Raw genomic sequence first — 14,191 nt, forward strand, 5'->3', positions numbered from 1 at the left:
TGACACAGAGTCCCGTCGTAATTTGTGTCTTGTAAATATTTGGACGAATAGTCTGTCGATTTAGAGCACTGCATTACAATCAGCACGATGATGCTGATGACAAAAAGCACTGAAACCGAGCCCAAAGTGATGATCAAATAAAATGTCACGTTGGTTTCCTCTTCGTCTTTTACTGCGTTTTTCACATCAGAAGCTGCAAAAGCCTCTTTGGGCTCCACAACTTTGACAATCACAGTCGCTGTTGCTGAGAGAGAAACGTTCCCATTGTCTTTGACCAGTATGAGCAGTTTTTGCTGGGCCTCGTCTGTTTCTGTGAATGAGCGAAGGGTCCTTATCTGTCCTGTATAGCGGTCCAAACCAAAGAGACTGTGGTCACTAAGTTCCTGCAGTGAAAATAATAACCAGCCATTGTATCCTATATCTGCGTCATAGGCTCTGACTTTAGTCACCAAATGACCTGCGTTCACATTACGGGGAATCTCTTCCACACCCTCAGCAGAACCGTTAGCGCTGACTGGATATAAGATCACTGGAACGTTGTCGTTCTGATCCAGAATAAACACGTTCACTGTCACATTACTGCTCAGAGACGGAGTTCCAGAGTCTGTGGCGATCACGTGAAACTGAAAAGTTTTAATTGCTTCGAAGTCAAAACTTTTAAGGGAATGAATAACCCCGGTTTCTGAATTTATGTTCAAGAATGAGGTTATCTCGTTCTGTGTCCCTACACCTCTGTTCATTTGATATGATATCAAGGCATTTTCATTCACGTCTTTATCAGATGCTCTTACTGAGAATATGGAGGCTCCAGGAGCATTATTTTCAAATATGTATAGCTCAATGAAATTACTAGAAAATTCTGGCTGGTTGTCATTCACATCTGCTACTTGGATGCTTAAGGTTTTGATAGATGATAAGGCCGGCTGACCTAAATCTGTTGCTGTAATTGTGATGTCATAACGGGGCACAAGTTCACGATCCAAACGCCCCTTTGTCACCAGCGAGTACATATTATCTTGAAAAGATGGTTTCAACTCGAAAGGAACATTGTCTGAAAGACTACATACAACTTTACCATTAACACCAGAGTCGTTATCTGTGACACTAATCAGCGCAATTACTGTTCCAGGTTTAGAGTCTTCAGCAACAATATTAGATAATGAAGTCAGCTCAATTTCAGGTTTATTATCGTTTATATCTTGTATTTTTATAATAACTCGACCTTGAGCAGACAAAGGAGGCTGACCTTTGTCTGAAGCCTGCACATCCAGTTTGTAAACGTCTGCATCCTCAAAGTCTACCTCGCCTTTCACCGTTATTTCGCCTGTAATGCGATCCAAGTGAAATACGTCATAAACTTTGCGCTTTAAAGTTTTACCAAGCGAATACTCAATTTCACTGTTTGAGCCCTCGTCGCTGTCAGTTGCCTTTATTTTAATCACAGTCGTTCCAACTGGGGAATTTTCATGTAAACTGACAGAATATGTGTCTTGATTGAACACCGGGCGATTATCATTAATATCCAGTACGGTAACGGTGATGTTAAGGGTACCTGATTTTGGAGGGTTTCCACCATCGAGAGCTTTTAAAATTAGCAGGTGCTCTGATTTATGTTCGCGATCGAGTGGTTTTTTCAATACTAAAAAGGGGATTTTTTCCTCATCGCTGCTTCTGATGTCAATCTCGAAATTTTCATCCTGACTCAGTTTATACAAGCGAACAGAATATGGTGAGGCATCCTGGTCTCGTGCTGCGTGCAGCTGGAAGCTCGTTCTTATAGGGGTGTGTTCTGCAATCTCGAAATGTTGATTCTGTTCAGAAAAACCAGGGTGGTTGTCATTTATGTCTGTTATTTCTACTGCAACGTAGTGAATTTCTAAAGGATTTTCGACCGCAGTTTTTAGATTTACTACGCATGCACCGTTCCCTTCACAAAGCTCCTCTCTGTCTACGCTTTTATGAATATACAATTCGCCATTGTTCTGATTTACCTGGAAAAACGCGTCTTTAGAACCAGAGACTATACGGAACCGTCTGTCGACCAATGTACTCACGTCAAGTCCAAGATCCTTAGCAATATTTCCCACAACAGATCCCTCTTTAATTTCTTCTGGAACAGTGTATCTTATCTGAGCTGAAACCCGCGGTCCGAAGCAGAGAAGGAAAGAGAAACACAAAGCCATCCACCAGTTCTCCCATCTGCGCCTCTGTTTAGCCATCGTTAAAAATTGCTTTAAAACAGCTTAAAACAAGTAACGATGGTGTTCAGTGGAAATGTTCTATTTCCGGATGCAACATTCTTGATTAAATCACATCGATAACATTTTAGAACATTTCCTATATTTCCGCTTCTCGCGATATACTCGTCAGCTGCTGTCAGTTTAACTGAACGGAACAGCCATGCGCACCACACATAGATAGGCAGGGCCAAAGCTTTACTTCATATCCTTATGTAACACTGACACCACATGGTATAAAAGAAGTAGTGAAACTAAACTGTCACGTAAATAAAAGAAAGAAATGCTGATCAACTCAAGACATAACATTAGAACAAAATTCAAAACAAGCAATCATTATGCTTCGACATGGTGGAAAAAAAAGTCCAACATTTCTGTAAGTATTTTTCAAACAAACTAGGAAACGAAAGCATTGCTGCTAAGCAAAGGTGAAACATTTCAGCAACATGGACAAGGAATATCAACAATTACAATTCGATGACAGTAGGCCTGAGAAAGTGTTGTTTAATATATTTCACACTCTTACCTCTCCAGAACCTCTCCTTCTGCGATCTGGGATCACTAGAGTATTTCCATTACTACCCGGGACAATAGTAGAGCCGATACTCATTCTGGGTCCAACTAACATGTACCGTTTGTCTCCAGATCTGTACTGGATGCTGTGACACAGAGTCCCGTCGTAATTTGTATCCTGTAAATAATTTGACGAATAGTCTGTCGATTTAGAGCACTGCATTACAATCAACACGATGATGCTGATGACAAAAAGCACTGAAACCGAGCCCAAAGTGATGATCAAATAAAATGTCCCATTGTTTTCCTCCTCGTCCTTTACTGCGTTTTTTACATCAGAAGCTGCAAAAGCCTCTTTGGGCTCCACAAATTTGACAATCACAGTCGCTGTTGCTGAGAGAGAAATGTTCCCATTGTCTTTGACCAGTATGAGCAGTTTATGCAGGGCCTCGTCTGTTTCTGTGAATGAGCGAAGGGTCCTTATCTGTCCTGTGTAGCGGTCCAAACCAAAGAGACTGTGGTCACTAACTTCCTGAAGTGAAAATAATAACCAGCCATTGTATCCTATATCTGCGTCATAGGCTCTGACTTTAGTCACCAAATGACCTGCGTTCACATTACGGGGAATCTCTTCCACACCCTCAGCAGAACCGTTAGCGCTGACTGGATATAAGATCACTGGAACGTTGTCGTTCTGATCCAGAATAAACACGTTCACTGTCACGTTACTGCTCAGAGACGGAGTTCCAGAGTCTGTAGCAACAACTTGGAACTGAAACTTTTTAACAGATTCAAAATCAAATATTTTAAGCGCATGGATAACGCCGCTTTCATGGTTAATACTGAGAAACGAAGACATGTCACTCTCTGTTCCATTTCCTCTAGCTATCTGATATGAGATCGCGGCATTTTCATTTAGATCTTTGTCTGACGCGCCCACAGAGAATACTGATGCACCAGGAGTGTTATTTTCCACTAAATACAGCTCGAGGGGATTTTTGACAAACTCTGGTTTATTATCATTAACATCAGCCACCTGCACAGTAACAGTTCTAAAAGAAGAGAGAGGTGGCTGACCTAAATCGCTGGCTTTGATTGTGATTTCATAATCTGCGATAAGTTCCCTGTCCAAGCGTTCTTTAGTTATTAAAGAATACATGTTTTCCTGAACAGATGGCTTTAACTCGAACGGAACATTGTCTGAAAGACTACAAACAACCTTGCCATTAACATTAGAGTCTTTATCTGATACACTAATCAGAGATATTACAGTTCCAGGTTTTGTATTCTCGGAAATTGTATTAGAAAGGGACGTGACGTCTATCTCGGGATTATTGTCATTTTCGTCTGTGATCTTTATAATGACTCTGCAATCAGTGGTCATCGGCGGCTGACCCTTATCCGTAGCCTGGACGGTCAATCTATGTATCTCGTTCTCCTCGAAATCGACTGGCTCTTTAATCTGAATTTCGCCAGTTACGCTATCCAGGCTAAATATTTCATGAACTTTTCGTCTACTAGTTTTTCCCAGAGTGTAAATAACCTCCCCATTTAAACCCTCATCAGAATCAGTGGCATTTACGCGTGCTATTACTGTCCCTATAGGTGTGTTTTCTGGAAGCGTTACTAAATATATATCTTTACTACATACAGGGCGGTTATCGTTGATATCAAGAACAGTAATAGTAATATTTAATGTACCTGACTTTGGGGGGATGCCTCCATCCACAGCAGTCAACACGAGTCTATGCTCTGAATTTTGCTCTCTGTCTAAAGGTTTAAGTAAGACTAAAATTGGATTCTTTTCCTCTTCCTCACCGTCTCTCATTTCTAGCTCAAAAAAATTACTCTTTGATAATTTATAAAGCCGAATAGAATAGCTTCCAATGTCAGGATCTCTTGCAGTTTGGAGCTCGAATCGTGCACCTTCAATAGTGTTTTCAGCCATTTCAAAATGCTGTTCTTTCTCGGGGAAACGAGGACTGTGATCATTCACGTCTGTGATTTCTACTCCAACATAATGTATTTCAAGTGGGTTTTCAACGGCGATTTTCAGATTTATCAGGCACACGCTATTTCCATCACACAACTCCTCTCTGTCAATTTCCTTAGTTACATACAATTCACCGTTGTTCTGATTTACCTCAAAAAGAGCGTCTTTCGATCCAGAGACGATACGGAAACGCCTGTCCACCAGAGTATTCGCATCAAGACCCAAATCCTTTGCGATATTTCCCACAACAGATCCCTCATTTACCTCCTCTGGTATAGAATATCGTATTTGAGTTGAAACTTGCAGCCCGAACCTCAGCAGCAAAGAGAGACACAAAGCAATCCACCAGCACTCCCATTTGCGCCTTTGTCCTGCGGCTTCCATCGTTAAAATATTTCTTAAAAAAAAAAAAAAGAGAATAATAATACAATTTCAGATCATTTGCGCGAGTGAACTACTCATTCATGTCAGCATGTATTCATTGCAATATCATCGCTTTTAAATAGCAGAGGAAAATGGTCATATCCAGCTTCTCGTGATATACCCATCGCAGTGAAAATGAACAGAACAGCCATGCGCACCACATATCAATGGACAGGGCAAAATCTCTCCTGAATATCCTTATGTAACACTGACACCACATGGCACAAACAGGTAAGCATGAATTGTTATATATGCCATCTAAGGAGACCATAAAATGACTGCCCGACACATACAGGAACGTCTGAAAGAAATCATTTTATAAATGACGCATATATACTTATAACAACATAGTTATTATACAATATTTCAAATGGGTAAACTAAAGAAAGAGATAAGCACTTTTCCAACAAACAATGATAGGAAAGATTGTGATTCTACAAAGGTGAAACATTTCAGCACCACAGACAACGGATATTTATTCCAACGTTCAAAACATAATTCCCAAGCAACAATGAATAAAGAATGCTCTTATTAGTCAGAAGATAAAATAACCCTCATAGTGAATTCGATCCTGAAAAAAGAAAGACAGAAAAAAGAAAGAAAATCCCAATTTGTTGACACTAAGCCTGAGAAAATGTTGTTTATGATAATTCACATACTCTTACCTCTCCAGAATCTCTTCTCCTGCGATCTGGGATCACTAGAGTATTTCCATTACTGCCAGGAACAATAGTAGAGCCGATACTCATTCTGGGTCCAACTAACATGTACCGTTTGTCTCCAGATCTGTACTGGATGCTGTGACACAGAGTCCCGTCGTAATTTGTATCCTGTAAATACTTGGACGAATAGTCTGTCGATTTAGAGCACTGCATTACAATCAGCACGATGATGCTGATAACAAAAAGCACCGAAACCGAGCCCAAAGTGATGATCAAATAAAATGTCACATTGTTGTCCTCCTCGTCTTTTACTGTGTTTTTCACATCAGAAGCTGCAAAAGCCTCTTTGGGCTCCACAACTTTGACAATCACAGTCGCTGTTGCTGAGAGAGAAACGTTCCCATTGTCTTTGACCAGTATGATCAGTTTATGCTGGGCCTCGTCTGTTTCTGTGAATGAGCGAAGGGTCCTTATCTGTCCTGTATAGCGGTCCAAACCAAACAGACTGTGGTCACTAACTTCCTGCAGTGAAAATAATAACCAGCCGTTGTATCCTATATCTGCGTCATAGGCTCTGACTTTAGTCACCAAATGACCTGCGTTCACATTACGGGGAATCTCTTCCACACCCTCAGCAGAACCGTTAGCGCTGACTGGATATAAGATCACTGGAACGTTGTCGTTCTGATCCAGAATAAACACGTTAACTGTCACGTTACTGCTCAGAGACGGAGTTCCAGAGTCTGTAACCAACACCTGAAACTGTCCAGTTTTCATCGTTTCAAAATCAAAACTTTTCAGCGCATGGATAGCTCCAGTTTCAGAATTGACATTCAGGAATGGTGATAAATCGTTTTTTGTTCCATCACTTCGAATTATACGATATGAAATGACAGCATTGTCGTTTAGGTCTTTGTCAAGTGCGCTAATGGAAAAAACTGACGCGCCGGGTGGATTATTTTCGACTAAGAAAAGCTCGAGAGGATTCTGAGGAAATTCTGGTTTATTATCATTCACATCTGAAACCTCAATGCTTAAAGTCTTTACTGAGGACAGAGGAGGCTGCCCCAGATCAGTAACAGTTAATAAAATGTCATAATGAGCAACCAACTCTCGATCTAAAGCCTTTTGCGTCACAAGCGAATACATATTTTCCTGAAAAGAAGGTTTTAGCTCAAACGGAGTTCCCTCAGAAAGACTGCAGACTATTTTTCCGTTACCACCTGAGTCTTTATCTGATAAACTAATCAGTGAAATAACAGTTCCTGGTTTAGAATCCTCTGGTACTAGATTAGATAGAGAGGTTACCTCTATTTCTGGTTTATTATCATTTACGTCTGTAACTTTTATGACTACTCTACAGTTTGTAGTCATGGGAGGCTCTGCGCTGTCTGACGCTGTGACGTCAGCTCTGTATACTTCTGTGTCTTCGTAATCAACATCACCTATAACACGAAGTTCACCTGTATTCTTGTCTATTTCAAATGTATCATATACCTTTTTCTTTAAGTTGCTCACAAATGAATATATTATATAACCATTCTGTCCCAGATCTGCGTCTGTGGCATTTACTTGTAATATGAGACTCCCTACAGGAAGATTTTCAGTAATTGTTACTGAGTAAACATCTTTACTAAACACAGGTCTGTTGTCATTAATATCAATAACATTTATGGTAATGTTCATAATTCCTGATTTCGGTGGATTTCCACCGTCTAGAGCGATTAACACTAAGTGGTGCTCACTATGTCGCTCCCTATCAAGGGCTCTCTGCAGCTTAAGAATTGGTATCTTGTTGTCCTCTCCGCCATCTCTGACTTCCAATTCAAAATGTTCGTTATGACTCAGTTTGTATGTACGAAGGGAATTTGCTCCAGAATCGGGGTCGCGAGCTGCAAGCAACTGAACATCAGCACCAATTAAAGTATTTTCTGCGATCTTTAAATCCTGTTCTTTCTCGGGGAAAACAGGTGCATGATCGTTGATATCCGTAATCTCAACGCCTACATAATGAATTTCGAGGGGATTTTCAACAGCAATTTTCAGATTCAGTTGACAGACATTATTGTCGACACAAAGCTCTTCTCTGTCGATTCTATTTTGAACATACAACATGCCATTGTTCAGATTTACCTGGAAAGGAGCATCCTTAGATCCAGAAACGATACGGAATCGCCTGTCCACCAATGTACTGACATCAAGATCCAAATCCTTAGCAATATTTCCTACAACGGAACCCTCTTTTACCTCCTCTGGAACAGAGTATCTTATCTGAGCTGAAACCTGCTGTTCGACGCAAAATAGAAAAAAGAAGCACAGAACAATCCACCAACAATCCAGTTTGCGTCGTTGTCTTCCGTGCCCCATCGCGAATATTGGAATGATTTGTCCATCAGCTAAACAGCACATTAAATGGCGTGCATTTCATGTGTCGTACAGGCCTGGAATCTAATCCAAAATATGGGCATGCTCTTTAACACCAGCGTAATTATGTCCGTGAGCCTTTCTTCTTAACAGCACGCTCACACAAGCCTCTCCAAGTGAGGAACAATGCCTTTCACGTCATCACAAGCAGATCGGTTTCTTTCGCAACATTAATGCAGCACTGACACCGGGCGGATTTGAGTGTATAGCACATTCTTAAAGAAATAGAGCACTATCGGAGAAAAAACTTCGAAAACTCGCAAAAACTGAGAAGAAGGGAAAAAAAAAATAAAAAAAAAAAAAAAAAATATATATATATATATATATATATATATATATATATATATATATATAGCAACCTGGAATTAAAAGAATCCAATATCAAAATATATTATCACATCTTACCTCTCCAGAATCTCTCCTCCTGCGATCTGGGATCACTAGAGTATTTCCATTACTGCCCGGGACTATAGTAGAGCCGATACTCATTCTGGGTCCAACTAACATGTACCGTTTGTCTCCAGATCTGTACTGGATGCTGTGACACAGAGTCCCGTCGTAATTTGTATCCTGTAAATACTTGGACGAATAGTCTGTCGATTTAGAGCACTGCATTGCAATCAACACGATTATGCTGATGACAAAAAGCACTGAAACCGAGCCCAAAGTGATGATCAAATAAAATGTGACGTTGTTTTCCTCCTCGTCTTTTACTGTGTTTTTCACATCAGAAGCTGCAAAAGCCTCTTTGGGCTCCACAACTTTGACAATCACAGTCGCAGTTGCTGAGAGAGAAACGTTCCCATTGTCTTTGACCAGTATGAGCAGTTTATGCAGGGCCTCGTCTGTTTCTGTGAATGAGCGAAGGGTCCTTATCTGTCCTGTGTAACGGTCCAAACCAAAGAGACTGTGGTCACTAACTTCCTGCAGTGAAAATAATAACCAGCCGTTGTATCCTATATCTGCGTCATAGGCTCTGACTTTAGTCACCAAATGGCCTGCGTTCACATTACGGGGAATCTCTTCCACACCCTCAGCAGAACCGTTAGCGCTGACTGGATATAAGATCACTGGAACGTTGTCGTTCTGATCCAGAATAAACACGTTCACTGTCACGTTACTGCCCAGAGACGGAGTTCCAGAGTCTGTAGCGAGAACATGGAACTGGAACGTTTTAGCAGTTTCAAAGTCAAAGCTCTTTAATGAATAAACAATTCCTGTCTCGGAATTTATATTTAAGAAAGATGACAAATCATTATGACTTCCGTGACCTCTAATTATGTGATAAGATATCACAGCATTTTCAGCTGTGTCTCTATCAGAGGCGCTTACTGTAATTATCGAGGAACCGGCTGCATTGTTTTCCATTAAGTAAAGATCTAAAGGATTTATTAAAAAATCCGGGGTATTGTCATTCACATCAGATATTTGAACGTTTATAGTGGTCGATGCAGTCAAAGACGGCTGCCCTAAATCAGAGGCAGTTATTATAATGTCATACTGTGAAATCATCTCTCTATCTAAACGATCTTTTGTCACTAAAGAGTACATATTGTCTTTGAAAGAAGGCTTTAGCTCAAAGGGAATATTTTTGTTTAACTGACAAATCACTTTACCATTGATTCCTGCGTCTTTATCAGTCACACTGATGAGAGAAATTACAGTTCCAGGTTTAGAATCTTCAGGGATGTTCTTTGAATGTGATGTAATCTCAATCTCAGGCCGGTTGTCATTCACATCAATAATCTTAATTACAATTCTAGATTTTGCAGACATTGGTGGATGCCCTTTATCCGAGGCTTGAATATCGAGTTTAAAAACTTCTGTCTCTTCAAAATCCACTTCCCCCTTTACACGTATTTCTCCTGTCACCTGATCGAGCTCAAAAACGTCATGGACTTTGCTATTTAACGTTGCAAAACTGTATTCAATATCACTGTTTGTGCCCTCATCCATATCAGTCGCATTTACTCGAACAACCATAGAGCCAATAACAGAGTTTTCCGACAGTGTCACAGAATATGTCTCTCGACTAAATACAGGGCGATTATCATTTATATCTAGAATGTTAATTGTAATGTTAAGAGTACCAGATCTCGGAGGATTCCCTCCGTCAACTGCTGTTAAAAGCAGCTTGTATGTAGTTGTAATCTCCCTATCAACAGCCTTCTTAAGGACCAAAAATGGCAATTTATCCCCATCACTCTCTCTAACTCGAATTTCAAAAGGATCATTAGGACTTAATTTATAGGACTGGATTGAATTCGTTCCAGAATCTGGATCTTTTGCAGCCTGTAACTGATAATCAGCGCCAGGGAGCGTATTTTCATAAATTTGCAAGCGCTGGTCTTTTTCAGGAAAACTAGGGGAATGATCGTTTATATCTGATATTTCTATTTCTACATAATGCATTTCCAAAGGATTTTCAATAACGGTTTTTAAATTTACCATGCAAACACCACTGCCAGCACATAAAGACTCTCTGTCGATTTTCTTATGAACGTACAAAACGCCATTTTCCTGATTGATCTGAAAAAGCTCCTCCTTAGATCCAGAAACGATTCGAAAATGCCTGTCCACCAAACTACTTACTTCCTGACCCAAATCCTTTGCAATATTTCCGACAGCGGTCCCTTCTTTCACTTCTTCTGGAACTGAATATCTTATCTGAGCTGAGACATGCTGTCCGATGCCAAGAAGAAAATAAATACACAAAGCAATCCAGCAGTACTCCCATCTGAGCCTTTGTCCTCCAGCTTCCATCACGCGCGATTAGCAAACAGTTTCTCTAGGATCAAATATATATATCCTCGATTATGAAAGACCGTACTCAAGTGGGGATTTCAAGTACATAATGAAAAAATAAGAAAATAAGAAACTGGTCTTTTAAAGAACCGTCAGTATAAGTCCATGCATCCCAAGGCTTTCTAGTGTGTGTGAAAAAAACAACACAGCCCTACTCGCGTCATCATCAGGGCAGGACTCAATATTCTGAACAAATCCTGGAGCAACACCGACACCAAGTGGTTTAAAATACTTGAAAATATTTTGAAATAAACCACTGTCGTTTAAAATACTAGAAAATATTTTGAAATAAACCACTGTCAGTGATAAAAACACTGGAAAAAATGTCAATTTAAAATTTAAAATGTTTTCATAAAATGCAAAAAAAAAAAAAAAAAGTAATTTAAGCATATTTCTATCACAGAAATTATGCATTTTACAATCAATCATATTCTGAAGTTTTGCATCAAACTTCAGCACCAACGCAGTGGACAGCACCCTGTAAACTGGTTACTTACAATTACGATCAGATAATCAAAATATCAAACAAAGTAGGCTACTAAACAAGACTATGCGCTGTTAAGTCATAAGTAAAAATACACAATATTGTATATATATATATATATATATATATATATATATATATATGTGTGTGTGTGTGTGTGTGTGTGTGTGTGTGTGTGTGTAAAAGCAAACTATCACACTGATTGTAATTAGAAATAATCTGTCACTCTTACCTCTCCAGAATCTCTCCTCCTGCGATCTGGTATGACTAGAGTATTTCCATTACTGCCCGGGACTATAGTAGAGCCGATACTCATTCTGGGTCCAACTAACATGTACCGTTTGTCTCCAGATCTGTACTGGATGCTGTGACACAGAGTCCCGTCGTAATTTGTATCCTGTAAATACTTGGACGAATAGTCTGTCGATTTAGAGCACTGCATTACAATCAACACGATTATGCTGATGACAAAAAGCACTGAAATCGAGCCCAAAGTGATCATCAAATAAAATGTCACGTTGTTTTCCTCCTCGTCTTTTACAACATTTTTAATATCAGAAGCTGCAAAAGCCTCTTTGGGCTCCACAACTTTGACAATCACAGTCGCTGTTGCTGAGAGTGAAACATTCCCATTGTCTTTGACCAGTATAAGCAGTTTATGCAGGGCCTCGTCTGTTTCTGTGAATGAGCGAAGGGTCCTTATCTGTCCTGTGTAGCGGTCCAAACCAAAGAGACTGTGGTCACTAACTTCCTGCAGTGAAAATAATAACCAGCCGTTGTATCCTATATCTGCGTCATAGGCTCTGACTTTAGTCACCAAATGACCTGCGTTCACATTACGGGGAATCTCTTCCACACCCTCAGCAGAACCGTTAGCGCTGACTGGATATAAGATCACTGGAACGTTGTCGTTCTGATCCAGAATAAACACGTTCACTGTCACGTTACTGCTCAGAGACGGAGTTCCAGAGTCTGTAGCGAGTATGTGGAAGTGAAACTTTTTGACTGTTTCAAAGTCAAAACTTTTGAGAGCACTAATTAAGCCTGTTTCAGAATTGATGTTAAGGAACGAAGTCATGTCACTTTGTGTTTGGTCGCCTCTTACAATAAGATACGTAATATGAGCATTTTCATTTTTGTCTTCATCAGTGGCGCTTACAGAAAATATGGACTGTCCGGGTGGATTATTTTCAAACAGATAAATCTCAAGAGGGCTGTGGGGGAATTGCGGTGTATTATCGTTGACATCGGACACCTCTATGCTCAGAGATTTTGAAGCTGAAAGAGCTGGGTTTCCTAAATCAGTAGCTGTTACTGTAATGTCATAATGGGACGCAATTTCTCGGTCCAAATTCTCTTTGGTTACTAGAGAATACATGTTCTGCTGAACATATGGTTTCAACTCAAAAGGTACACTCTCTGACAAGCTGCAAACAACTTTACCATTAATCCCTGAATCTCTGTCCGTTATGCTAATAAGAGAAATGACTGTCCCGGGCTTTGAGTCCTCCGAAACAGTATTAGAAAGCGACGTGACCTCAATCTCTGGTTCATTATCATTGACATCAATAATCTTAATGATAACTCTGCAGTCGGTGTTTGATGGAGGGCGCCCTTTATCAGAAGCCATGATGCTCAGACTAAAAATGTCATTCTCCTCAAAATCAATTTTGCCTTTGACACGGATTTCACCTGTCACCTTGTTTAGTTCAAATACATCATGTACTTTTCGCTGCACGTTCCTACTGTAAGCATATTCAACTTCTCCATTAACGCCCTCATCTGGGTCAGTTGCATTAACAAATGTTACAGAAAAACCGGGAGAGGCGTTTTCTTTTAACGTAATAGTGTATGTGTCTCTGTTGCATACTGGACGGTTGTCGTTAACATCGAGGACCGTGACAGTTATATTTAAAGTGCCGGATTTTGGTGGATTTCCACCATCGACTGCAGTCAAAGTTAATACGTGCTTCTCCCGAATCTCCCTATCTAAATGTTTCTTTAAAAGAAGAAAAGGATTTTTATCCACGTACTCACTGTCTCCTATCTCAATATCAAAATGATCATTTTGACTGAGTTGGTAGGAGCGAATTGAATGTATGCCAACGTCTGAATCTCGCGCGGTTGGAAGACCAAAGCGAGTTCCCTTTAAAGTGTTTTCCGCTATTTCAATCTGCAAGTCTTTTTCTGGGAAGGAAGGGAAGTGATCATTAACATCTGTTATTTCAACCTCAACATAGTGAACTTCGAGTGGATTTTCAACTGCAATCTTTAAGTTTAGCAAACATGCGCCATTGCCATCACAAATCTCCTCTCGGTCGATTTTCTTATGAACATATAAGATGCCATTGTTTTGATTTACCTTGAAAAAACTGTCCTTAGATCCAGAAACAATACGGAATCGTCTGTGCTCTAACGAACTGACATCAAGACCGAGATCCTTAGCAATATTTCCCACTTGTGATCCCTCTTTCACCTCCTCCGGAATAGAATATCTGATCTGTGCAGAAACAGGCTGATCACAATGCATCAGCAAACACAAAGCAATCCACCAGTATCCCCATCTGCGCCTTTGTCCATCCTTATCCATCGCGAGGAATTAAAACAAAAATATTCCAGAACCAGACATGTATTATCAGTGATTACTCTC

At 40.1% G+C, this 14,191-nt stretch overlaps 2 protein-coding genes across 2 annotated transcripts; both read right to left on the reverse strand.

Moving 5' to 3' along the window:
* Positions 1-2,751: 2,751 nt before the first annotated feature.
* Positions 2,752-5,816, reverse strand: LOC109101868 (protocadherin alpha-2-like). The gene has a single exon (XM_042737896.1). The coding sequence runs from the start codon at positions 5,125-5,127 to the stop codon at positions 2,752-2,754; it is 2,376 nt and encodes a 791-aa protein (XP_042593830.1). The 5' UTR covers positions 5,128-5,816.
* On the reverse strand, positions 5,702-14,131 carry LOC122139560 (protocadherin beta-9-like). Its single transcript, XM_042737715.1, has 7 exons — positions 13,904-14,131; positions 12,359-12,454; positions 12,059-12,292; positions 8,658-9,449; positions 7,962-8,114; positions 5,832-6,590; positions 5,702-5,737 (listed from the first exon to the last, which is right to left on the reverse strand). Exons 1-7 carry the CDS (start codon positions 14,129-14,131, stop codon positions 5,702-5,704), a joined length of 2,298 nt encoding a protein of 765 aa, XP_042593649.1.
* Positions 14,132-14,191: the final 60 nt, after the last annotated feature.

This window comes from Cyprinus carpio, chromosome B14 (assembly GCF_018340385.1).
Source record: "Cyprinus carpio isolate SPL01 chromosome B14, ASM1834038v1, whole genome shotgun sequence".
NCBI lineage: Eukaryota > Metazoa > Chordata > Actinopteri > Cypriniformes > Cyprinidae > Cyprinus > Cyprinus carpio.